Source organism: Panicum virgatum, chromosome 6N (assembly GCF_016808335.1).
Source record: "Panicum virgatum strain AP13 chromosome 6N, P.virgatum_v5, whole genome shotgun sequence".
Classification (NCBI taxonomy): domain Eukaryota; kingdom Viridiplantae; phylum Streptophyta; class Magnoliopsida; order Poales; family Poaceae; genus Panicum; species Panicum virgatum.
This window is the reverse complement of record NC_053150.1, coordinates 49,240,797-49,264,826: the sequence shown is the minus strand read 5'-3', so window position 1 is coordinate 49,264,826 and position 24,030 is coordinate 49,240,797. Positions and strand designations below refer to the sequence as shown.

Here is a 24,030-nt window from a genome sequence, read left to right as displayed (position 1 = left end):
TCTGCAAAAGTAAACCTTAACCTTATCCTTAAATTACCCTGTGCATATTACTCTGCTTATACCCCCAGACTTTATTTTTTACAGAAGAAGATCTAGACTTTGTACCCGACGACGTTGAGTAGGGGTACCGTCCTGCACCCAGCCTTGCCTGTGGATTAGGGTCACCCGCAAGAGATACCGCATGGCGCAAGACTATGACGACTTTCTTTTTGTATTTAATATCGTTGCGTGTGTATGGATTGTAATCCTCGCGATAGTGGCGCTTCTCTGCTCACTACCGCGTAGAGTTGTACGGTAATGAACCATCTGATGTAATAAATGTGACATCAGCCTCCTGGGACTGATTTTTGTAACACATTTAAGTCTTCTCTTATGAGGGGACGCTTCACTGCTGTGCAGCAGGCCGAGAGCTATGCGTCTCGCATGTGCTCGACAGCCCCGAAGTCCGGAGGTACAGCACTTCAGGGCCATGAGGCCTCGGTGCACACTCCACCAGGAGGGAGGGGAAAGGCAGCCGCGGTAGACGGTACGAAAGCACCCTCGGTGCGTGACCGCATCGGAAAGACTCCCGCAAGGGAGCGACTCCACGACATGTGCGGACACGCCGGCGACGGCGACGCCCGCAACATCATCAATGGCAGGAAGTACACCCCTCGATGGGGTGGCCGCTTCGACCCCGAGCACGACAGGGGCGAATCTCCGGAGCCTCCGGGCACCCGTGTGTTCAGCCGAGAGATTCGTACCGCACCCTTTCCCCCGCGATTCCGATAGCCCACCACCCTCGTCAAGTACACGGGAGAGACCGATCCCGCGGTCTGGCTCAACGACTATCGCCTTCCATGTCAGCTGGGCGGTGCGACGGATGACGCGGTCATTATCTGCAACCTCCCCCTTCACCTCGCTGACGCCACATGAACGTGGCTCGAGCACTTGCCCGCGGACCAGATCTACGACTGGGCCGACCTAGTCAAGATCTTCATGGGCAACTTTCGAGGCACTTACGTACGCCCTAGGAACTCCTGGGACCTCAAAGTGTGTCGGCAGAAGCCCAATGAGTCCCTGCGCGACTATGTGCAGCGCTTCTCCAAGCAATGTACCGAGCTTCCCAGCGTCACCCACGTCGAGGTCATCAACGCCTTTCTCGAGGGCATGACGTGCAGGAACCTGGTGCACGAGCTTGCACGAAGCCATCCCGCCAACACTAACGAACTGTTCGATGCCGCCACCAACTATGCCACCGGCGAGGAGGCAGTTGGTGCCATCTTTGACGGCAAAGCGAACAAGCGCAAGTAAGATGCGCTCGCAGAGGGCAACAACGCCAAGACCAACGCCCCCGCCAAGAAGCAAAAGCGGGGGAAGAAAGGCAAGAAGCCGGCCCCACTGAACCAGCGCAGATCGGGATAGGCAGAGGACTCCGACGAGGCCTTCGTTGTTGCCTCGGACCTCAAAGGACCTCGAGGCCCCCTCGAGGCGGTGGTGGCCTGTTCGACGATATGCTCAAGAAGCCGTGTCCTTACCACAAGGGCTCGGTCAACCACACCCTCAAGCAGTGCAAGATGCTCCGGAAGTACTACAACCGCGTTGCGCAACGCGACGAGGACAAGAAGAAGGATGTTGGTGACAAAGGTGGAGACGACGTGTTCCCCTCGGTGGAGAATGCCTTCTTCATCTTCGGAGGGCCGACAACGAACATGACCGCTCAGCAGCGCAACCGTGAGCGCTGGGAAGTCTTCTCCGTCACCAAGGCCACGCCATCCTACCTCAACTGGTCGGAGGACACCATTTCCTTCGGCCACGAGGACCACCCCGACTATGTCCCACACCCAGGACACTACCCGCTTGTTGTCGACCCTATCATCGGCAACACCCGCTTCTCCAAGGTGCTCATGGATGGAGGCAGCAGCCTCAACATCATGTACGCCCACACCTTGGAGCTCATGGGGATCGGACTGGACAAGCTCCACCCAAGTAAGTCGCCATTCCATGGCATGGCGCCGGGGAAGCGAGTTCAACCCCTCGGCCAGACCGACCTACCCGTCTGCTTCGGCACGGCAGCCAACTTCCATAAGGAAGTGCTCACCTTTGAGGTGGTGGGGTTTCGGGGAGCTTACTACACCATCCATGGCCGTCCCTACTATGCCAAGTTCATGGCCATCCCCAACTACACCTCCCTCAAGCTGAAGATGCCGGGTCCAAAGGGTGTCATCACCGTCAGCTCCTCGTTCGAGCATGCCTACGAGTGCGACGTCGAGTGCGTCGAGCACGCGGAGGCTCAAGCAGAGGACGAGGCCCTCGCAGCCACCCTCGACAAGATGGCAAGCAAGGCCTTGGACTCCACGCACCGGCACGCGGGCAGCTTCGAACCCGCCGAGGGTATCAAGAAGATGCCCCTCGACCCGAATCACCCCGACGACAAGGCGTTGCAGGTCAGCGCCACCCTCGACAGTAAATAGGAAGTGGTGCTCGTCAACTTTCTCTGCGCCAATGCAGACATCATTGTGTGGAGCCCCTCGAACATGCCTGGCATACCGAGGGAGGTCGCTGAGCACTCCCTTGACATCCGACCCAACTCCAAGCTGGTGAAGCAGCGCCTGCGACGCTTTGATGAACTCAAGTGCCGGGGGATCGGCGAGGAGCTGCAGAAACTTCTGGCGGCCGGATTCATAAAGGAGGTATTCCATCCCGAGTGGCTAGCTAATCCTGTACAAGTAAAGAAAAAGAATGGAAATTGGAGGATGTGTGTAGACTACACTAGTTTAAATAAAGCATGTCCGAAGGTTCCCTTTCCTTTGCCACGTATTGATCAAATCATTGATTCAACTGCGGGATGTGAACTTTTATCCTTTCTTGATGCTTATTCTGGTTACCACCAAATCAAGATGAAAGAGCCCGACCAGCTTGCGACCTCTTTTATCACACCTTTTGGCATGTACTGCTATGTCACGATGCCTTTTGGCCTCAGAAACGCCGGAGCTACATATCAGCGGTGTATGCTCCATGTATTGGGGGACCATCTCGGGCGGAACGTAGAGGCATATGTCGACGACATCGTCATAAAATCCAGGAAGGCGGACGACCTGGTCGCCGATCTCAGGATCGCGTTCGATTGCCTAAGGGCTAAGAGGGTAAAACTCAACTCCGAGAAGTGTGTGTTCGGAGTCACTCGAGGCATGCTTCTGGGCTTCATTGTCTCTCAGCGGGGCATTGAACCCAACCCTGAGAAAGTCTCGGCCATCACTCGGATGGGACCAATCCAGGACCTAAAGGGGGTACACAGGGTCATGTGATACCTAGCGTCCCTCAGCCGATTCATCTCGCGCCTCGGCGAGAAAGGCTTGCCTCTGTATCGGGTCCTAAGGAAGTCCGAACGCTTCTCATGGACCCCCGAGGCTCAAGAAGCCCTCGACAGGCTGAAGGCATCACTCACTCATGTCCCCATTCTCACACCACCCATAGACAGCGAGCCCATCTATCTGTATGTAGCTGCGACGACCCAAGTGGTCAGCGCGGTGATCGTTGTCGAAAGACAAGAGGAGGGCCATGCTCTGCTTGTCCAACGGCCGGTGTACTACATCAGCGAAGTGTTGTCTGAAATCAAGACACGCTATCCGCAGATCCAAAAGTTGCTATACGCGGTAGTCTTGGCTCGGCGCAAGCTGCGCCACTACTTCGAGGCCCATCCCATCACCGTGGTCTCGTCTTTCCCTCTGGGAGAGATAGTCCGCAACAGGGTAGCCGAGGGTAGGATTGCCAAGTGGTCCGTAGAGCTAATGGGAGAAACTCTCACCTACACCCCTCGCAAGGCGATTAAGTCCCAAATCTTGGCCGACTTCGTCAGTGAGTGGACGGACACTCAACTGCCCCCGCCGTAAATCCAATCTGAATGCTGGACCATGTAGTTCGACGGGTCGGTGATGAAAACCGGCACTGGCGCCGGCCTCCTCTTCATCTCACCCCTCGGAGAGCACATGAGCTATGTAATATGCCTACATTTCCTTGCATCCAACAATATGGCGAAGTACGAGGCCCTCCTCAGTGGCCTCCACATCGCCATCGAACTCGGCATCAAGCGCCTCGACGTACGCGGTGACTCTCAGCTCGTCATCGACCAAGTGATGAAGGAGTCTAGCTGTCATGACCCAAAAATGGAGGCATACTGCAATGCAGTATGCCGCCTCGAAGACAAGTTCGACAGCCTAGAACTCAACCACGTCCCGCGCAAGTACAACGAGGATGCCGACGAATTAGCCAAGATCGCGTCGAGGCAGACCACCGTCCCCCCGAACATCTTTGCTCGCGACATCACCAAGCCCTCCATCGATTTCAAGGATCCAGCGGAACCGGGCCCCTCGAACGCTGAACCCCCTGGGGGGAACCCCTCGGCGGATGAGGCAGAGCTCATGGACACTGACTTCGAGACCTCCTCCATGGACGAGGCCGAAGCAATGGAGATCGACGAGGCCCCACTTTCGCAAGACTGGCGCGATCAGTACCTCGACCGGATTAACCAAGGGGTACTACCCTTGGATCGCACACAGGTGCGACGCGTCGCCAGGCGAGCCAAGTCTTTCGTCGTGATTGACAGAGAGCTGTACAAACGCAGTCCCTCGGGCGTCTTGCAATGTTGTATCCCGATTCCCGAGGGCAAGGAGCTGATCCGTGACATCCATGCTGGCATCTGCGGTCACCACGCCGCGCTGCGCACCCTCGTGGGTAACACATTTCGACAAAGGCTTTTACTAGCCCACCACGGTCGCCGACGCTACCGACATCGTGCGGACCTGCGAGTGTTGCCAGTTCTACGCCCGGAAGAAGCACCTCCCTGTCCACGCTCTGCAGACTATCCCCATCACGTGGCCGTTTGCATTGTGGGGATTGGACCTCGTTGGCCCGCTGCAGAAGGCGCCCGGGGGCTACACCCACTTGTTGGTGGCAATCGACAAATTCTCCAAGTGGATCGAGGCTCGACCCATCGGTAGGATTAGATCCGAGCAAGTTGTTCTGTTCTTTACTGACATTGTCTCCAGGTTCGGGGTCCCGAATCCAATCATCACTGACAACGGCACCCAGTTCACAGGCAAGAAATTCTTGGCGTTCTGCGACAGCTACCACATACAAGTGGACTGGTCGGCTGTGGCGCACCCACAGACGAATGGGCAAGTGGAGCGTGCCAATGGCATGATCCTCCAAGGCCTCAAGCCAAGGATCTTCAACAAGCTGAACAAGTTTGGTCAGAGGTGGCTCACGGAGCTGCCCTCGGTTATCTGGAGCCTGAGGACGACCCCAAGCAGAGCCACAGGCTTTACCCTGTTCTTCCTCGTCTATGGCGCCGAGGCCATACTCCCCACGGACTTGGAGTATGGGTCATCGAGGCTCCAGGCATATCAAGAACAGCAGAACCAGCAAGCCCGCGAGGACTCGCTGGATCAAGTGGATGAGGCTCGAGACGTGGTGTTCCTACACTCTGCACATTATCAGCAGTCCCTGCGAAGATACCAAGCGCAGAGGGTTCGACGCCGAGACCTCAACAAGGGCGACCTAGTGCTGAAGCTTCGACAGGACAACAGGGGCCGCCACAAGCTTTCACCACCGTGGGAAGGCCCATATATCATCGCCGAGGTGCTCAAGCCCGGCACGTACAAGCTGGCGAACGAAAATGGTGAAATCTTCACCAATGCTTGGAACATACAGCAGCTACATCGCTTCTATCCTTAGAGTTCCAAGCTATTTGTACATAGTTTGTACTCGTATTTACGATTTCCCGAAATAATAAAGGAGTATGCTTTACTTGTTCATTTTTTGGGAACCTTCCGTACCCTCGGGGGCTCGGATGCACACGAACACTGAGGTACACCTGGCTTTACCCTCGGCAAAGCCAGTGGCGGATCCACCACTAGGGCGAGCCAGGGCGGCCGCCCTAGGTCCCTCTAAGTGAAGTCCAGAGTATATTTGTTAACAGTAGAGGTAGCAGGAAAAGAGAAGAAGGATGGATCTGAAAAACATAGGAAGAACATAAGAGAACAGGAAATTGGCTTCCGCAGAATAGGTTACTTGAGAAAGGAGTAAGAGTTCAAACAAATTATTCGATACCATTTCTCCTCGCACGCACTCAGTATTTAACTAGCGACTCTCTTGCGTTTACATGGGTTTGGCCTGATACGTGCGCGTAGGCACATCTAGCGAACCCATTCGCGCCAAGACAGACACTAGGTTTCCTGGTGCGGCGGCCCAAAGTAGGAGATGCTTTCTCTGTTTCGTGGGTGCTGATAATATCCCCGTTCTCAACTCCGGCAGGGGCTCTTGACGGTGCGGCGGCGCCCCCCTAATGCGAGGTCGAGTGGGCTGCGGCCTCTTAAGTGGTTCAACCTAGCGCCCCAGCCCAGCACTGCATCTCCTTGCCACCAGATGCGGCTGCCAATTTCGGCAGTTCACCATCTACCCCCCTGCAGTCCCGCTCAGGCGCTCACGCTGGCGTGTCGATGCCGTTGCGCGACACCACTCCATGCCTGTCCGTTCAGCAGCCCCATCTCGGCGCCCGTCGGTGGCGACAACAGATCCCGTGCGCCGCCGGCGCGGGCGCCTGCAGCCGGGCAGCAAGTCTCGGCGTCTCGCTCTGGTCGTGCAAAAATTTTATCGTAAAAGTCCGCCCTAGGTCATTTTCTGGGCTGGCTTCGCCACTGGGCAAAGCTAAGCCTCCCTCGGGGGCTACTACGGGGGGAACCCCCGAACGTCCCCAATAATCGCCAATGTTTTTTCGAAAAATTTCCATTTCTAAGCTTCTCGTACACTTGGAAAAACAGACGCGAGGCATAAGCAACTACGGCACGGGGCCGGCCGAGTCGCAGGACCGCCTACACCTCCGGGATATGGCATCTCCCTCACCACCCTACGCCTAAGTCGCTTATGAACACGAAGTTCCTTGCAAAAGTTTATCTAGGTCGTATATGAGAACACGGAAATAGAGTAAAGAAAACGAGGGCTCGAACGCACAAGGCCTCGAGGGGCCACACTGTCGATTTACGATAACGGATTTCTTAATCCAAAAGTACTATTACGATAAAGTACTAACTTATTTACACGGGCTCCGATGCCCAGACTTCCTACAAGTTATCGCCCCCCCCCCCTTGCGGGTTTTCAACGGCATCAAATTCGGCTATGGGGGGATGTCGGCTTCAAGCTTCCCGGCCAGAACGGTGGCGAACCCCTCGACGGTGGCGTCGGTGTCGTCCATGATGGTCGACGCAGTGTCCGGGCTGGCATCGTTTGGGACCACGTACCCCGACGACACTCTCTGGAGGTCCATGATGTAGTGTGTCGAGGCGAGGGCTCGCAGGACACCAAGGCGGAAGGTGCTCTTGGCGTGTTTGGCTGATCCGGCCACCTAGCGCTCGCAGGTGGCTGATCACCGAGCTACCAGACACGGCGCCGTCCCCCTCGAGCTCCTGGCACATGCTCACAGTGGTCCGCTCCAGGTAAGCGTATTCAGCCTGCGCTGCCATGAGCGCAGTGTTGACAGCCTCCTTCGCCGCAGTCTCGTCCGCCACTTTCTGCCTCAGCTCTGATCAGAGAAACCAAGATAAGCTGGGATAAATTGGAATCAAAATGACAGCAAAATTTCGAATACTCACCGGCGATATTCTTTTGCGCCTCTTCCTGCTGGGTCCGTGCGGCCTCCTCCAGCGAGGACAAGGAGTCCTCCTTCTCCTTGAGGGCGGCCTCCGCGTTCCAGACGGCCACCTCCTTTTCCTCGAGGGCTCTGCCCTTCTCCTCAAGGGTCCCGGTTAGCGTGGTGATGGTTGTCTTCTCACACTGGAGCTCGGCCTCCTTGCGCTGGAGCTCGGCCGCTTTCTGCTCGAGCGCCGTCCTAATGCGCTGCAGCTCGACAGTCTGCACCTCAGCCTCCTGAGCCTTCTGCTCCACCGTGGCCCTCTGGACGTCGCGCTCGCCGGCGGCCCGCACCAGCTCCTCCTCCAGCACGCGCTAGCGCGCTCCCAGACTGGTTAATTGGGTGTTGGCGTCCATATTCCGGAGCACCAAATTGGCGGTGTACCGCCCAAGCCAGCTCATTTGGGAGTACAACTGGGTCAGCTAGGCGCTCTTTCTGCACGAAATGTCCCTCAGCCGCTACAAGCGGAAGAGCGTGAGTAAAGCACACGAAAACAAAACCGAACACAAGCGATTCCCAGGGAAAGGCGCTTACGTTGCTGATCTAGAAATCCGTCGTTCTATGGAGCTCCGAGGCGCGATCGAGGTGGTCCATAATTCGAGAGCCGACCTCAATCTGTGCCTTCCAGACCGCTTCCTCCTCCTACTCATTGCGGAGAAACTCCAAGGGGACCCCAGACTGGATGATCGCCCCGTGACGGGGCCCCTCGGACGTCCCCGCGCTAAGCACCTCTTCGGAGGCCGACACGAACCCTGCGAACCAGTCGGCGGTGCTGGTTGCAGCAGTAGGCTCGATGTCCCTCGAGTCCCCCAAACTCGTCGCTGCTCTCCGGCAGCTGCACCACCGGCACCATGTTCTCCGGCGCCATTTGCGCCGTCACCGCTGCAACAACACCCTCGTCCCCGGCCTTTGCAGGCTCCGGGACGCAGGTTTCCTCCACTGCTAGCACCCTTGGCGCCGACTCCTCCTCCATGACACCCTCGACCCCAGCCCTCGGGGGCTCGAGGACGAGGGTCTCCACCTCTCCTTGGCCGGCGGGGCGCTCTTGTGCGCCACCACCCATTTCTTCTCCTGCAACCGGTTGGGCGACACTGTCTGCGTCGCCCCGACCGGCCTGGATTTCGATGTCCGTCCGGGTGGCGTCATTTGCGCCGCCCCGGCCGATCTCCCCCTCGGCGTCAGTCTGAGCGGCTGTCACAACGCCACTCTGACCGGCGTCACCCCCTCTCCCCGGCGCTTGAGCCTGTTGGGCCTTCTGGACCCCTCGAGCCATCGCCTCTTGGAGCTTCGCGGCCTCTGCAACTATGTCCACTGCGGGCGGGGGCTGCGGCGCCATGTGCGGTGTTGCGTGCGCACCGGTCTTGATGGCTTTGGTCGGCGCAAGCTGGGCCGCATCCCTGGCGATGGCCCTGGAGCTGGGTAAATTGGGGAAGAAGCGCTGAAGTCAGCAGGACTGGAGGGTCGATAAAACGAATGCAAAGGATAAAATCAAGATCACTTACCTTGACCGGGCGCTCATGCTGCGCTTGCCCGAGCCGCTCCTCAGGGCCCGCGGCAAACTGACGCCTCCCGATGACTGGCCCGAGGGCGCCACCCTCGGGTCGGCCTGGCGCCTCGAGGCCGTCTGCGCGGACGTCTCCACACTCGCCATGGACCCTCCGCCGACACCCGTCGATACCGCGGGTGCAGGTGTCCTGCTACCCGTCACCGACGGGGGCGACCTTTGCCCCGTCACGGGTGTGGACGATCTCCTGCCCGCCACCGGCTGGGGGCGACCTTTGTCCCGCCGCCGGTGTGGGCGACCTCCGCTCTGTCCCCCCGGAGGGCGGATCCACCAATGACCCTGATATGAGCCTCGCCTCACCCAGCGTCACTGGCATATCCTCGTCGCCAGCCGCATGATAGACCGGAGGGGAACTCGCGCCTGTCGCCCCCTCATCGTCGTCCGAGAAGTTGAGCTCGGCGTCCGAGGATTCCTCTTCCTCCTCCTCGGTGGACTCGGGAGTGGCGGGCCGTGGCTTTCCCTCCGCGTGTGTAATCTTGCACGCCTTCTCGTGCTTTTCCTTCCTCTTCCTCTTCCTGGTGGCGGCTGCCTCCGCCGCATCCTTCTGCTTCTTCACCGCCTCTACGTGCAGGCGGTTTACTTCACATTCCTCCGGGACCGGGGGCTTCAAGGTGTAACCCTTGCGGCTCACCCCCTGCAAATGCAACCAAGTCAGGATTGAGGAGTGGAGAAAGAAGTAGCACAAGTCGACAACGAATTGAAGCTTGAACTCACCACAGAAAGGTACCCCGCCTCGGGACGCATCTTGATCTTCCAAAGATCCTCGAGGTTGTCGGGGAATTACGCCACCGCGTTCCTCGCCCTCCGGGCAGCAATGTCACGGGGGAGCAGCACGAACAACGTCCTCGAGCTTGCGCTCGGGGCCTCGGAGGTGAGCTCGAAAATTGGTAGGCTCGTCTCCGTAAGAGGAATCACCCTCTGCCGATGAAAGTTTGTGATGACGGCCGCCGCCGTCAGTCCCTTCATCGCCAGATGCCGTAACGCGTCGGTGAGCACCCCCAGCCTGGCCTGATGCGGTGGGGGCGATACCCCCAGTCCCACTTCTCTGGTCTCTCCCGGAGCACCCTGTTGGTGAACACCGGGAGCCGGTTTCCAAAGTTGCGTAGGTAAAACCACCCTCGGGTCCATCCGGCGTTGTTCGTCGTCATCCTGTTGGGGATGTACAAACTCTTCCGGGATGGGTGCATGTGGAGCATCAGACCACGCGGGCGAACCTCTTTGGCTGGCCCCGCATGTTCTCGATGTAGAGCTCGCCGCGGAACAAATGGATCCATAGATCCCAGTGCGCCTCGATCCCCAAATACCCCTCGCAGACGGCGACAAAGACCGCCGCCTGCGAGATGGAGTTGGGACCGAAGTTGTGCAACTCCACTCCGTAGTGGTGGCACAGCGCCCGCATCAATCTACCGACAGGGACGCCGAATCCCCGCTTGTGGAGGCGCACGAGGCTCACGATGTAGCCGTCTGGAGGATTCGGTTCGGTCTCCTCTGGCCGCGGGGGGAATCCATGCTGGCCGCTCCGAGTCGTGGTTAATTGGAAGCAGCCTATCTGCGGCTAGCTGCTCCAAAACCGCCGCGGTGGCGGTGGACCTCCCCCACGACAACGGCTCTTGGACATCCGACATCGCTTCGAACCGCCGGGGAACGCGGAGAAGTAAGCTCGACGGTAGCTAAGGTGCGCCCTCACTCTCTCCTTCTTCCTCCTCTCGCTCTTGGCTCTGGGATCCGGATGCAGGGGAGGTGGAGGAGGCAGGGGAGACGAAGGCAAATGGCTAGGTGAGCCTAAACAATCCCCCTTCCTCGATTTTATTCATCAAAATAGGCGGATTCGCCGCCGTGGCCCGAATCCCCCGCATTGAATGTGGTAGATTCCGCTGTCGCCGACAGCTGGGCCCCACGACCGCGGAGTCCCCCACGTGCGCACTTGGCAATAATTACGGCGTGGTAACCGATGGGTGCGGTGCGACTGTAGCACTGTTCCATCCGTCAGCCGCCGCCCACGACTCTTCGCCTACCCTGAGGCAGACGCCTGAAAAGGCGCGCCTGCACTGCACCACACGTACCGGGCCACGTTACCCACGACCGATGGAAGACCCGCGTGCACGATCCGTGACTCCGTGCTGTTTGCAAACCGTGACAGGAATATTCCCTTCGGGGGCTCTTCACCCTCGGAGGAACCTTATTCCGAGGCCTTACTGATCAGGGGTTCGAAGCCTGGCCCGTCGAGGGTTCGACAGGCGCCCCAGATCACCAGAGTCAAGGACTGCATGGATGTGCCGTACAAGCTACCCTCGAACGCGGAGCTCGAGACATCCTACCCAGTGTTCAAGGCCAGTCGAGGGTGCCTAGTAGGGGGATCCCATCGAGGGAGAGCATCGAGCCCTCGGACCTTATCGAATGGGTCCGAGCCCCGCCTAGTGAACCCTTGCGAGCGATTTATGTGACGTGTCCACGAACCACGAGCCGACCCTTATCGAACGGGGCATGGACGTCCACTTGAACCACCCGATAACAGCTCACCGAAGCAGCCATAGCTCGCGGCCCGGGCATGGGTAGCATGGTGCGCTTCACCCCTCCTCCCTGTGGAAGGGCGACGAGGGTCATAATAAAAGTTGAGGGTCCCCTGAACGCCTTCACACAGGCCAGGGCTCGGGGGCTCCTCGCACACCGCGGCTCTGGCCGCACCCTCGAATGGATCGACAACCATCGATTGTGAAGCTTCACGTGTTTGGTCAAAACCCTCACTCTTAATGCGCGCCCTGCTAGATGGTTCAACAGGACCCCAAGTCGCTGCGCTAGCATGAAAAACGCCGAGGCCGGCTGAAAGGAACGCCAATGCCGGCTGAAAAGGAAGCTGACCAACCTCCCCAGTAAAGCAACCAAGCGGGGTGTCGTCTACAGCCCTTGGACGAGTGCAAACACTCCTCCAAGGCCTCGGGGGCTACACTCGCGGGTGCGCTGATGCTCCCCCATAGAGGAAACTCACATATTCGAGGATCAGAACCCTCTGCAGGCCAGCTGAAACACCCTCAGCAGCACGACGGCGACATGCCCAGAGGCGGCACCATGGTGCACGAGGCGAACATGATCTGCATAGGCAACTCGGAGTGGCCACCTCACTGCTTGTCTAGCGACAAACCCGATCCTGGATCGGACTCCTCCAACAATGCTCCCCGGAGCACCGTTGTGCCCCCGCCGGGCAAGCCAAGGCTACCGCGGTCAGTACCTGAGTCACACCCTCGAGGGGCTAAGCCTCTGCAGGGCCGATGCTCACCTTTACACCCTCGGTCATCCTCTCCGCGAGGAAGAAGGAGACTTCATTGCTCTTTGCAAACGAAGATTATAAAGGGTTACCGGCTCGAAGCCGTCGAGAAGTACAAACACATTGCCACCTACGTGGCAATTTTCCCTGTCTTGGGGAGGACCGAGCGCTGATGAAGAGCACCGAGTCCTTGACCGACATTACGGCCAGGCTGCTCAAGATTGCGAGGAGCAGCCCCTAGGCCGCACGGGTCCAGCGGGATGCCCTTCTCGCAAGCTTTCTTCTAGCGTCCCCTCCACCGAAGACCCTGCGAAGGGGAGGGGCAAGCTGGCGGACAACACCCTCTGCACCATCTCCCCGAGAGCGACATTGTCGCCAAGAGGGACGATGCAAAGAACGGCCACCAAACCTGGCACCAACGCCATGGTCAGGCGTCTCAACGCCCCTTCAGGCTGAGGGACATCGCAGAAGCAGGACCCCACGGGCCCAATGCTCTTCTGCTAATCCCACTGAAGCTGAGGGACGGTGAGCACGCCCTCTCCAACTTTCCCCCGCCGCTCGCAAGCATTCTTCTAGCCTCAAAGCCTAAAGAAGCCAGGCCACCCCGTCTGGAGGCCGGACATGAAAGGCAAAGGGAAGCATTAATAAACTTAGGCGAAGCTAGAAGTAAGAACGGGGAAGTTGGAGAGGAAAGGGAATCCCACGGCCCCTATTTATAGCTGCATCGGGCGCCTAGCTTCAAGCCTGCCGCAGGGGGAAGGCTTGAACTGCCCGTGATGGCGCGGCACTCCACGAGCGAACGATGCCCTCGGTTACCGTGCCGAGACGTGACCGGACAAGGCAAAGCCGAGCCCCTAGACGCTGAGCGGCGCAGCATCGGCACTGGCCGACCGCCCTCGAATGGCGTGCCGCAAAGCAACCAGGGAAAGCAGGGCTGAGACCCTGCACGTGGGACAGTGCGGTGTTAACATCAGCTGCAGAGCAGCAGGCGCCATCATGATCATGGCCTGCTCAGCACGCTGACGCGTCTCGTCACCAAAACAAACAAGAAGGGGCGCGCACCTCGGAGTACTTTTTCTGCAGGCGCACTACCCCGACCGGCGAGTTGTCACATCCACCAGGCAAGCGCCCGGACGCGCCTGGCGGGAAGCAGGGTTCACCTTACCGACGGTAAAGCGATTTTCGCCAACTAGCGGTATCGGTAAACCGGCGGTAAATCGCCGGAAACCGCTAGAAACCGCTCGAAATGACAATTCAAATTCAAAAAACCGGTAACCGTTGTTTATCGACCGGTAATCGCTGTTTATCGACCGGTAACCGTCGGTTTTAACCGGTAAACACCGTATGACTTTGGAAAATTGAACAAATTAACATGAACAAATGAACACACATATAGCTAAAATATATACGTACATATGAACAAATGAACAAATGAACACACATAAACAAATGAACAAATGAAAATATATGTACATATTTGAAATATGAACACACATATATACATATAGCTAAAATGAACAAATTAACATCCAACTACCATGAACAAATGGATCCATATAGCTAATATGAACACATGTTTTTGAATATAGCTACACAACAAACATCTAAAAATCAATGTAAAATCAAGAAATACTCACAATGCAGTGGTTTCCGGTCCAAACGCGTCGATTTCCGCTCGGAAAAACGCCGAATACCGCTAGGAAAACGGGCTTTAATGGGTTCCGAAAGTTTTTTTTATTTTTTGAGTGCCCAAACAGTCAAATATTTGAATATGTTCTATATTAGAATGATGTATGTCATCTCTACTTTCTTACCATATTTTTTTCTTTTTTATTTCAAATTTTTTTGAAAATTTTAAATTTCGGCAAATTTTTTAAAATTTACCGCCGGTATGGGTTACCGCCTATTAGCGGTATCGGGAAAATTTGGCGGTAACCGCCGGTTACCGACAGGTAAGGTGAACCCTGGCGGGAAGGCAACGCCGATCAATCACATCAAGAAGTAAAATTGCAAAAATACCCTTTGGCCGAATCATGGGACTAAAATCGCCCTAAAAAACATAAATGCATGTTAGGAAACCAGGCCCATGATGGCCCACAGCCTCCTTCCAATCCGGAAGAAAGTAAAGGACTCAAAGAAGCCCAATACATGGCCCACGTACACAGTGCGGCCCATCCGCACCCCCCTCGAACCCGCAGGACGATCTCTACCTCGTTCGAGGGCTCCCCGTCGAGACCCTCGACCACGCCCCGCATCTCCGCCTCGCTCGAGGGTAGCGAGCCTACCCTCGGGGGAGCGGATCGTCTCCGCCTCGCTCGAGGCCACCCCTCGACGGAAAGGACAAATGGCCCTTCCACTCACCTGCCCGCCGTATGGAGGAATTAAACACCAACCACTCCTCCACTGCGCCCGTGTCAGACGGCGTCAGGCCGCCATTACTCACAGTGGCTGTGATCGGAGTCCCGTCCGCCAACTCCAGTCACTGCTCCGCCATCCCGGACATTGTGGCGACACTGTGGGAACCTGCGACGCAGTGCAAGACGTGCTCAGTCACTGCTCCGACCACTGTACTGCCAACTCCCCATATCTCCTTCAAGCTTTCCCCTCCGCGGAGCCCTCGAACGGCATGGGCACGACCCTCGGAAGCGGCCCTGACCTTGACCAGGACAAGGGCCCTGGCCTGCAGGATCCTCGGAACGTCACCATGACACGCCTGGAGGACGGTACCCCCTACAGCAACGACCACGCCGAGCTACAAGGACATCGACGCAATCTCCGCGAGGCTAAGGACGACGCCCATGACGACTGCCATGCCAGACGCCATGCCCCACAGTGTACTTTCTACAGTGCTCGACCACTGCACCCCCGCGATTCGGGGAGAAGACGACGACTTCCACAATCCCCTATGCATGTACACCGCCCCTCTTTGTGTCTATAAAAGGAGGAGGCTGGATTTATCTTGGGGGCATCGATCCTAGCGGCACACACCTAGCACCACTCAAAGAGCACACACGCTCTTCTGAGTCCCGATATTGGCACTCGCCTCAATTAACTCCTCCTCTAGCAGAGACCTGGGAGCTTCCCTCACTCTCTCGCCTTGCTTGTACCCCCTACTACAAGCACTCCCGGTGCAAGACAGTACAGTACTCTCGTATACTCCTTTGCTAGACGTACGGCCCCGCAGCCGGAACCAGGATAAACCCGTGCGTTACTGTGTTGCCTCTTGCATCAATTATCTGGGACGAGGAACACGCAGCATCATTACTAGTTGAGTCCGGACCGCCGGGTCAGGACACCGACAGTTTGTTTGAACCTGAGTCATTTGCTTCTATTATCGGCTACTTTGAACATGACACATTTGCTTATATTGTCTGCTACTTTGGACATGAGACAATGAACTCAAATATTATTTGCTGAAATGCTATGATCAAAATTGAGGAAATTTTCAGCATCAATTCATTGCATTTTCTAACATTACATTCATGGATTGCCATCACCTACATGCCTACAACAGCAGCCAAAAGGCCACATGCCATTACAAGAAAAAAAACCCAACAAGATTCCTATCCCGAGGATGGAGGAGCGGCGTGCCTGGGCGGTCTCGCCTCCCTGCGCTGATGCGGATGCGTAGCGCACAGATGCGTGCCGGGCCGGTCTCGCTTGCCCAGGCGAGGAGGTGCGGTGGGCGGCAGGTCAAACCAGGGACATGTTAGTCTTTTCATGTGTCCAGTCGCCCCTGAACTGACGGTATGGACTGAAAAATGGGTTGGAGGACATAACTGAGTCGAAAATCAACAGTTGAGAGACTAGTTTGGCCTGTGGGAAGGTACGAGGACGAAATTGACCCTTTGTCAAGAGTTGAGGGACGACTTTGCTTATTTTGCTTTTGAGGAACTAAGCATATAGCCCGCGTATTTACGCAGCTAGTATTGAAAATTCAAAAAATTTACATGTCGTTGTATCCTTACTTAAAGATTATATTTTTTTATCATTCATCACTCTGTTCATTATCGTAAATTATGTCTTACTATTGGTTAAAATAATTCAAATATGATCTACCTATAATAACAAATTTGATTTGTTGAGCTTTGATAATATTATGCATATAATTATTCTTATTTTTATTTTATAATATAGATTTAGTGTTTATTAATAATATAGATTTGTAACTGATACATAGCAAAATAGTATTTTATATTTAATTTTTTATAATGACATCGGTGGGTGATTTTTAATTAGGCACAGGGGTATTTTATGCTAATTTTTATTGTAATGGTAGTGGTGGATAATTTTTATTTTTTTATTTTTCTCCGATTAACGTGAGAATTTCTAAGCCTTGAGAGCAACGTGGAGACTCTTTGTTGACCAAATAATAAGATAATAGATTAGTCCCAGCAGCCAGCCATTTGCCCCAAAGTTCAACGAAGCTAGCTGCACCATTTGTTAGAATAAACACGCGATGGGTCAGTTCATGGCGTGCGTACGTGTGGGTCGCGCTGTGCGCGTGTCCAGCTTGTTCGGCGAGCTCGGGTCTAGTAGGTTGGCAAGTAGGGATGAAAAGGGTATCGGTGAAAGGCTCTACCTCGTATTTATTTATCGGAAACTAAAACGATATTGATATTATCGGAAACCAAACTGAAACCAGCATCGGTATCACGATAATTTCGAAAATAAAAATATACAATCAAGACCACATCGATAACGATCGAAACCTATCGAAATAATATTTTTTTTAAAGAGATAAATATATCAAACCATAGAGCACAACTCTAACCATATGACTTGACATATTTCGTGCACAAATATTGATGGTTAAGATGTTAATCCAAATATTCATCCATCCATGTGTATCTCATTTCATAGTACTAAAAATTTAGACAATAATCCCACCATTCAAGAAACTATTCATAGTCCTATAAATTCAAGTTGCTAGGTTGTGATTTAAGGGTGAGTCATGAGTCTCTAAAAATATAGATATGACATTCTAAAAATATAGATGGCAGGGCTGCTGGCATTGTATGTAAATACGGTATTTTTATCGATAAAATATAGTAGAATATCTGAAAATACGATAGTTCTCGAAAACGATAGGAGGATGCTTAAACATTGTCGTTTTCACTTTCATATTATTTTATCATTTTCGTTTTTGTTTTTTCGATAATTATTTTTATTTTTATTTAGCCTTAAAAGTCGATAAAATCTCGAAATTGATTCTCAAAAATTGAAAATTACTATTTTTATTTTCATCCCTATTGGCAAGGTGGTTGCCGGCCGGGTCTACGTATACAGAGTCAGTACGTGTCACGTGTGCGCTTAGAGTCTACTAGTTTGTTGGAGACGTGGGAGTGCTGGCGTGCATGGCGAGCGATTCTTGCGGAGGCCACCGTGACCAGGTTGAGTAGTGGCTCACGGCATGGTTGTGCTGGATCTGCGGATCGTGGCGCATGTAACGGCCGGCATGGAGGCTAGCTCCTGGTGTGTTCTCCGCCTACAAGAGGCCCCTATACCTTTCCGTCCTGTTTCAGCTCCTGAGTCCATTTCAGGCTCTGTTTGGCAGGGCTCCAAAGTCGGCTCCAACACCGACTTCTGGCGGAGCCCTACCAAACGGGTGGGCGCGCAGCAGCTCCGTTCTCGAAGCTGCACGTGAAGCCGTTTTCGGCTTCACGTGCAGCTTCGAAGCCACAGGACGCAGCTCCTCTTCGCTCTTTCCAACTCTGCCCCCAGGCGTGGGTGCGCGCGGCCATGCGGCCGACGGCCGCCGCAGGCGCGCGGCCCAGCGGGGAGGAGGGCGGCCGGACCGCCGGAGGGAGGTGAGTGGAGGCGGCGGGCCGAGCGGCAGCGGGAGACCCGGCGGAGGAGATGCGCACAGCCGGCGTGTGGAGTAGTGGGAGGCGCGGGTCGTCGCCGCCAGGAGACGTGAGCCGCCGCCATCGTCGGGAGGAGATGCGGGCTACCGCCGCCGTCGGGAGGAGATGCGGGCGCGGGCCACCGCCGCCGCTTGGAGGAGGACGACGACGACGAGGACCGAGGAAGGAGAAGGGGGAACAAGGGTGGGACGAATGGATAAGAGAAGAGGAGGAAAAAGGGGGGAAAAGAATAGGAGAGGAGAAAAAAAAGAAAAAAATATATTTTTAAAAAAAGATAAAAAGGCAATTTAGACATTTTATAACCCCAATCCAATGAGTGAAACTGTTTTGCCAAATATTTTCCAAAACAGCTCTAGCTCCACTAGAGTTGGAGCTGTTTTTGGAGGAGCTGAAACCCTGCCAAACAGACCCTCAATCTAATAGAAAGACCGAAAGACAGGATAGCAGCGGCGGGCGTTCGTCACATGCAAAGCTAGTCTCCCTCGCTGATTTTATGTTCGTGAGCGTGCGCGATCCATGGGCGGTTCCAACACCTTTCTCCTGGGAGGAGTTTCTCCATCAGAATTTCTATGTAACCGGGATTAATAGCACCACAGATCAAAAACTGCATAAGCGATCTACAGACTAAAGTAGGTAGGCAGGTTCAAGAGCTGTTTGGTTGATGCCTACGGGCAGTCCCTATATTTTGACAACTTAGCTTTTTTGCTGATGTGACATAGGAATTGAAGAAGAGAGAAGGCGCAAAATGAAGAAACAATTTCTTGAGGAAGGAACGGTGTCGACCCTCCCTCATACCGATGCCCGAAGAAACGAGGCGAACCCCGTTGGCCCGCACCTGCAGAGGCACCGATGGGAGGCCCGCAGGTTTTTTTTGCATTTTCACCTTGGCAGTGGAAGAAATGGCCACATCCAGATTGCAGCTTCTTAAGAAAATATTGTACATGATTTCTTACGTTCGATGCTATTTTCAATATACAGATCAAGAATTTTCAGTGAAAAAAGGCCCAGGTTAGTGGTCACTGCCTCACTGGCCCGCAATGAGTGAACACCTGAAACGAGAGAACGAAAAGGAACTGAAGAAGCCGCAACTTTCTCCTGCATCTCTGCATGATCACTGATCTGCTGGAGCACAACTCTAGCATAAACCCTAGATCCTGGATGATAAACTGGAAGCAGTCATCCAGAACGCAGGCACGGTAGATAAACAAGGGCACGTGGGCATCAAGCAATGTGCACACATGAGGAAAATAAAAGCATTAGCTCACAGCTGACTAAGCATAAGGGGAACAATCCCACTGCATCATAAATTGACATCCAATGATCCAAATAATCTGGACAGCAACAGAACCAGACATCAACAAGCTGTTAGTTGCCTTAAAACCCTACCAACATCACAGAATTCTCTATTTATACATGCCTCAAGTCTCAATTGATGGGAATCTTGCACGTCAGTGTAGTTAACTCTGCAAGTTGATGATGACATCGCACATATCCAAGATCAGCAAGTTGCCTAGCTAATACGCAAGCTCAGATATCTCTCAACTGGTAGGCAACGATTTTGATGACTTCCTCTTTTTGTGAGCCAATGCTGATAGTATCTTTTTCCTGGGACCCTGAAAACAGGACAAAGCTAATGAATGAATATGAGCACAAAATTTTGACTTAAAATAAATGAATAGTTGGGCAATAGTACAATAATAGATACCCCAACGTATAACAGACTTGTTGCTACTTTTCAATTGTTGATGACAAAAATGGAAAATCACGGGATGTATATCGAACAGACAATTTTCATTAATATAACAATGGCTCAGTGTATGCATGTAGGGCTAGCTGAATCACTATCTCAATATATCTTTAGTACCTGAGTTTGTACTCTCTAGAGCATCTGGTTTTTATGATAACCACACTGAAAATGCACAGCTCATGGCCTAGTTAGGCCATTCTATCCAATTTATCCAACCAAAGTGTCCTCTCATAAGACAAAATAGGACTAGAAATATGGATAAACACGGATCTTAATAAGTATGTATACGACAAGTGGAAAGAAGATAAGGACAGGTTCCACTATGACCATGCGTGCAATCATTCAAAATAGTTTGAAAACCAAAGTTAGTCATTAACATAGTTCACAAGTTAGAAACTCAATTGCTACAGTTTCCCTTTTACGATGACTCTATCAATCTATAAGCAGGGAAGTAATAACATTATCAAGTTCTACCAACTTATATATTTGAATTGCTTCAACCAGAAAGGTCTCTTAAAGCAATGGATAAGCATGCCACCCAGTTGGGAAAGAAAAAAGGCAGCAGCCTAGTAATTGAGAATTCTATAAATAGTGATTCAATATCAAAGGCTGTGCAGTACCATTGGAATTCCTAAAGCCTTCATATCTTCTTCATTCATGTAAGCCAATGCTTTCATATCAACCTGAAAAAAATGAGTATCCATTAAGAATATTTATGGTCACTGGTCACATTCAGAATATGAAATTAATACATAAACCAAACATGCCTCTTCAGCCTGGAAATTTATCAAATACTTATCTAGATCAAGAGACTTCAGTAAACTCTCAAGTGAGGCATCAACCTGTACATTTCAAATAGATACATTATTATAGCACTGAAATGAAAGGTTTAATGATGAAGAGCAGGTTCCACACAAGAAATTAGACACCACAAAGTGCACATTGATAATGGACTAGGCAAACAGAACTTTGGAATTTGAACACGCTAAAGAGCTAGAAGATTAATCATGCATAAGACTAAACTTAAAGGATCACCGGATCAGAATTCATAATAAAGGCTGGACAAACATCAAAGGGATTTCAACATGTAATGGTCATATAGTCCATTATAAATTTATAATCACAGTACAGCACATGCAAAATAAGAAAAGGAAATGGTATGCTATTCCCATAACGTAAGAACAAATAGTGGAATTGTAATAATTGATTGGGACAAAATCCTCACAGCAAAGAATCCTCAATTATCTCACCTTTTCCTTGGATTGTTGCGGTGCAGGTGGCGTTGGTACGGGTGCAGGTGCACTAACTTTCTTAACGACAGGAGGGGCAGCAGTTGGAGGGGGTTCTCTCTTCTGAACAGGTCTGTCACTATTAACGATCTCTCTTACAGGCTTTGGGACCTGAACAGTACTGATTAGTTGAGGGCGCTGGCTTGGGATACCAGATAACTTTTCACGAAGATCTGGAACTGATGATTTCTTCACAACCTCAATCCTTTGCTCCACTTGAGATTTTTTGTTTGATTGAAGATTTCTGGAAGTAGGTCCAGCTGAACCATGCACAGTAGAAGCGAGATGCTAACAGTAAACCTCCAGAGGCAAGCTAAAATAAAGGAATGTCCAAAACTGTCCGTGCAAGTGCAATGGCTCTTACATGAAGTTTGAGTTCCTCCAGAATCCTTATAAAGCTCACGCCTCCACGTCCCATCATCCCGGCGAAACCTGAAAAAATCCCGACATGGATGATATGAGCAGGATTATTTACCTTCTGAATAAACTGGGATATCTGAACCAACTGATCACATCAGCAATTTGTAATTCTGGGAAGGTGAAACACAACAGACATTTAAAGCATTGCATGGTTAAGGCTGTGAAATAAGTTGTTGTCATTGTATAAAGCATAAATGCACAACAAGGGGAGGAACTCATGCAACCCCAGATCATTTTTCCATTGTATAAGTGGAAAATGTGCGAACCCTTGTAGAAAAAACATGACTCAGTGTTTGAGTCCGCATACTGTGACAATGTATCCACTAGTTTTAAAACGGACTAAGAAAAAAAATCCCAAGCAACAATGGACGACCACATTGGAAGCAACAGTAACAGTAGCACAATTATCCATGTTTGATGAATCACACAATCAACCACAAGCATTGCACATACTAACTACCGATTGAACCCCATATATGAAAACCAAAGTGACGAAGTTAATATCAGATTTTGCAACCAAGCATTGAAGCTACCATCTCCAGCACCACGAAACCACCTGTGATTCCTAGACCCTAGACAGCATTTCCGCAACCATCTCTGTCCAGTTACCGATCCAAACAGAAGCCGCAAACATGTAGCGCCAACGAGCACGGTAATGGCGGAACGAGCGACGATTTGAACCGGGCGAGCTCGAGGACGCACCTTTTTGCGTCTTCAGACCGGGAGCGCGAGCCGCCGCCCGACCCGAGGCGGTCCCTGACGGAGCGCTTCCGCCCGGAGCTCCTGTCCGCGTACATCGCGACTGCGGACGCGGGCGGCGGCGGCGGGGAGGGCTTGGGAGCGCGTAGTAGGGTTTCGTCGGCGAGGAGGGGAGGGGAGGACGACGGGGGAAGGGGAGCGGTGGAGACTGGAGAGAGTTGGAAGTTGGAACGGCAATATGCGGAGCTCGGAGGTGTTTTTCCAAAAAATTCTGGCTTACGGCTTGTTTCGATTTGGGCCTGTACTTGAGCAAAATCAGCCCAATAATGGTATGTTTTGGAATACGTAAGGCCCGCGTATAATACAGGCACGGCTAAGGTCTATTTGGGCTCGAAGGTCTATAATGCGCATTGGGAATTTGTCCATGCCCAGCAGGAGGGCAGAATACCTTTTCTTTTGCACGTAGTGCTGCCTTTACATGACAATTGTGCTTTTATTAGCTGACGTGGCACCTGTGCCAACGACTTTCCTGAGCTGGCGCCCAATGGACTGTAGCAGCAAAGCACGCGCATCATTGGCCATGTTTGATGTTTGGAGAACTAGCTAAAGCTTAGAGTTAGAGTTAGAAAGTAGTCCTTGCAAATAACCCTTCCTCAAAGTAATCATTGGGCTGTTTGGATCCAAGAGTTATTTGAGGTTAGTTGGCAATTAAAGCACTTTAGCACTCCTTGGATGGAGAGGGGAGAGAGAGGAAAAGCAGCGGGGTCCACTAGAAGTAACCCATTTAGCATTTCTTGGATGGGCTAGTTTTTTTTTTTTTTTGGACAGTTCCAACTAGCCCCAAATTACCCTCCATATTTGGCTACCCCAAGGGTTATTTGGACCCCAACTAACCCCAAATAACTCTAATTCATGAGATCCAAACATGACCATTTGAAAGTGCATCTCGGCCCCTAGTGTGTTTTGGTGGATTGATTGACACCACGATTAAAGGGCTAACTATCTTGTTGAGTATATGAGCAGGAATTGATTATCACAATTGTAATCTATGTGATGAAATGAATCAAGATTCAAGACACATGCTCATATGACAAGATGAATGACATGTTCTAGTATGAGAATATTAACAAGCAACAGCTACCATGGAAATTGGGATATGTATCAACGATAAAGAATTTATTCGTATATCCAAATGAAGCTTATTGACGTAAGTGGAATTCAAAATGACAAGCCAAGGCATTGTGAATGAGACAAAGGTGTATGCTTAGGCATAGTCTCACAATTGGAGAAACTTGTCATAAGGAATGTATGAGATAGTTGATGATCAAGCTAGCATGAAAGAAATGATGTTCATTGTAATGGCAAAATCAATGTGAGTTCAAGAGGGCTCTTGAGGATAAATGGATGGGATCGAAAGGCGTGTTTCTAGAGGCTATGTAAGCAAAGGCTTGGCATGAGCAAAGAAACCGATAATGATCAAGTCCAAGAATTCTAAGAGACATGGAGAATTTCATAT

General features: G+C 52.5%; 1 protein-coding gene across 1 annotated transcript; it reads right to left on the bottom strand.

Annotated features, from left to right (window-relative positions):
• Positions 1–19,607: 19,607 nt before the first annotated feature.
• LOC120679857 (ankyrin repeat and SAM domain-containing protein 6-like) lies at positions 19,608–22,752 on the bottom strand. The gene is made up of 6 exons (XM_039961522.1): positions 22,518–22,752; positions 21,760–21,827; positions 21,357–21,655; positions 20,874–20,948; positions 20,727–20,789; positions 19,608–19,972 (listed from the first exon to the last, which is right to left on the bottom strand). The coding sequence occupies exons 1-6, from the start codon at positions 22,610–22,612 to the stop codon at positions 19,898–19,900; spliced, it is 675 nt and encodes a 224-aa protein (XP_039817456.1). The 5' UTR covers positions 22,613–22,752; the 3' UTR covers positions 19,608–19,897.
• Positions 22,753–24,030: the final 1,278 nt, after the last annotated feature.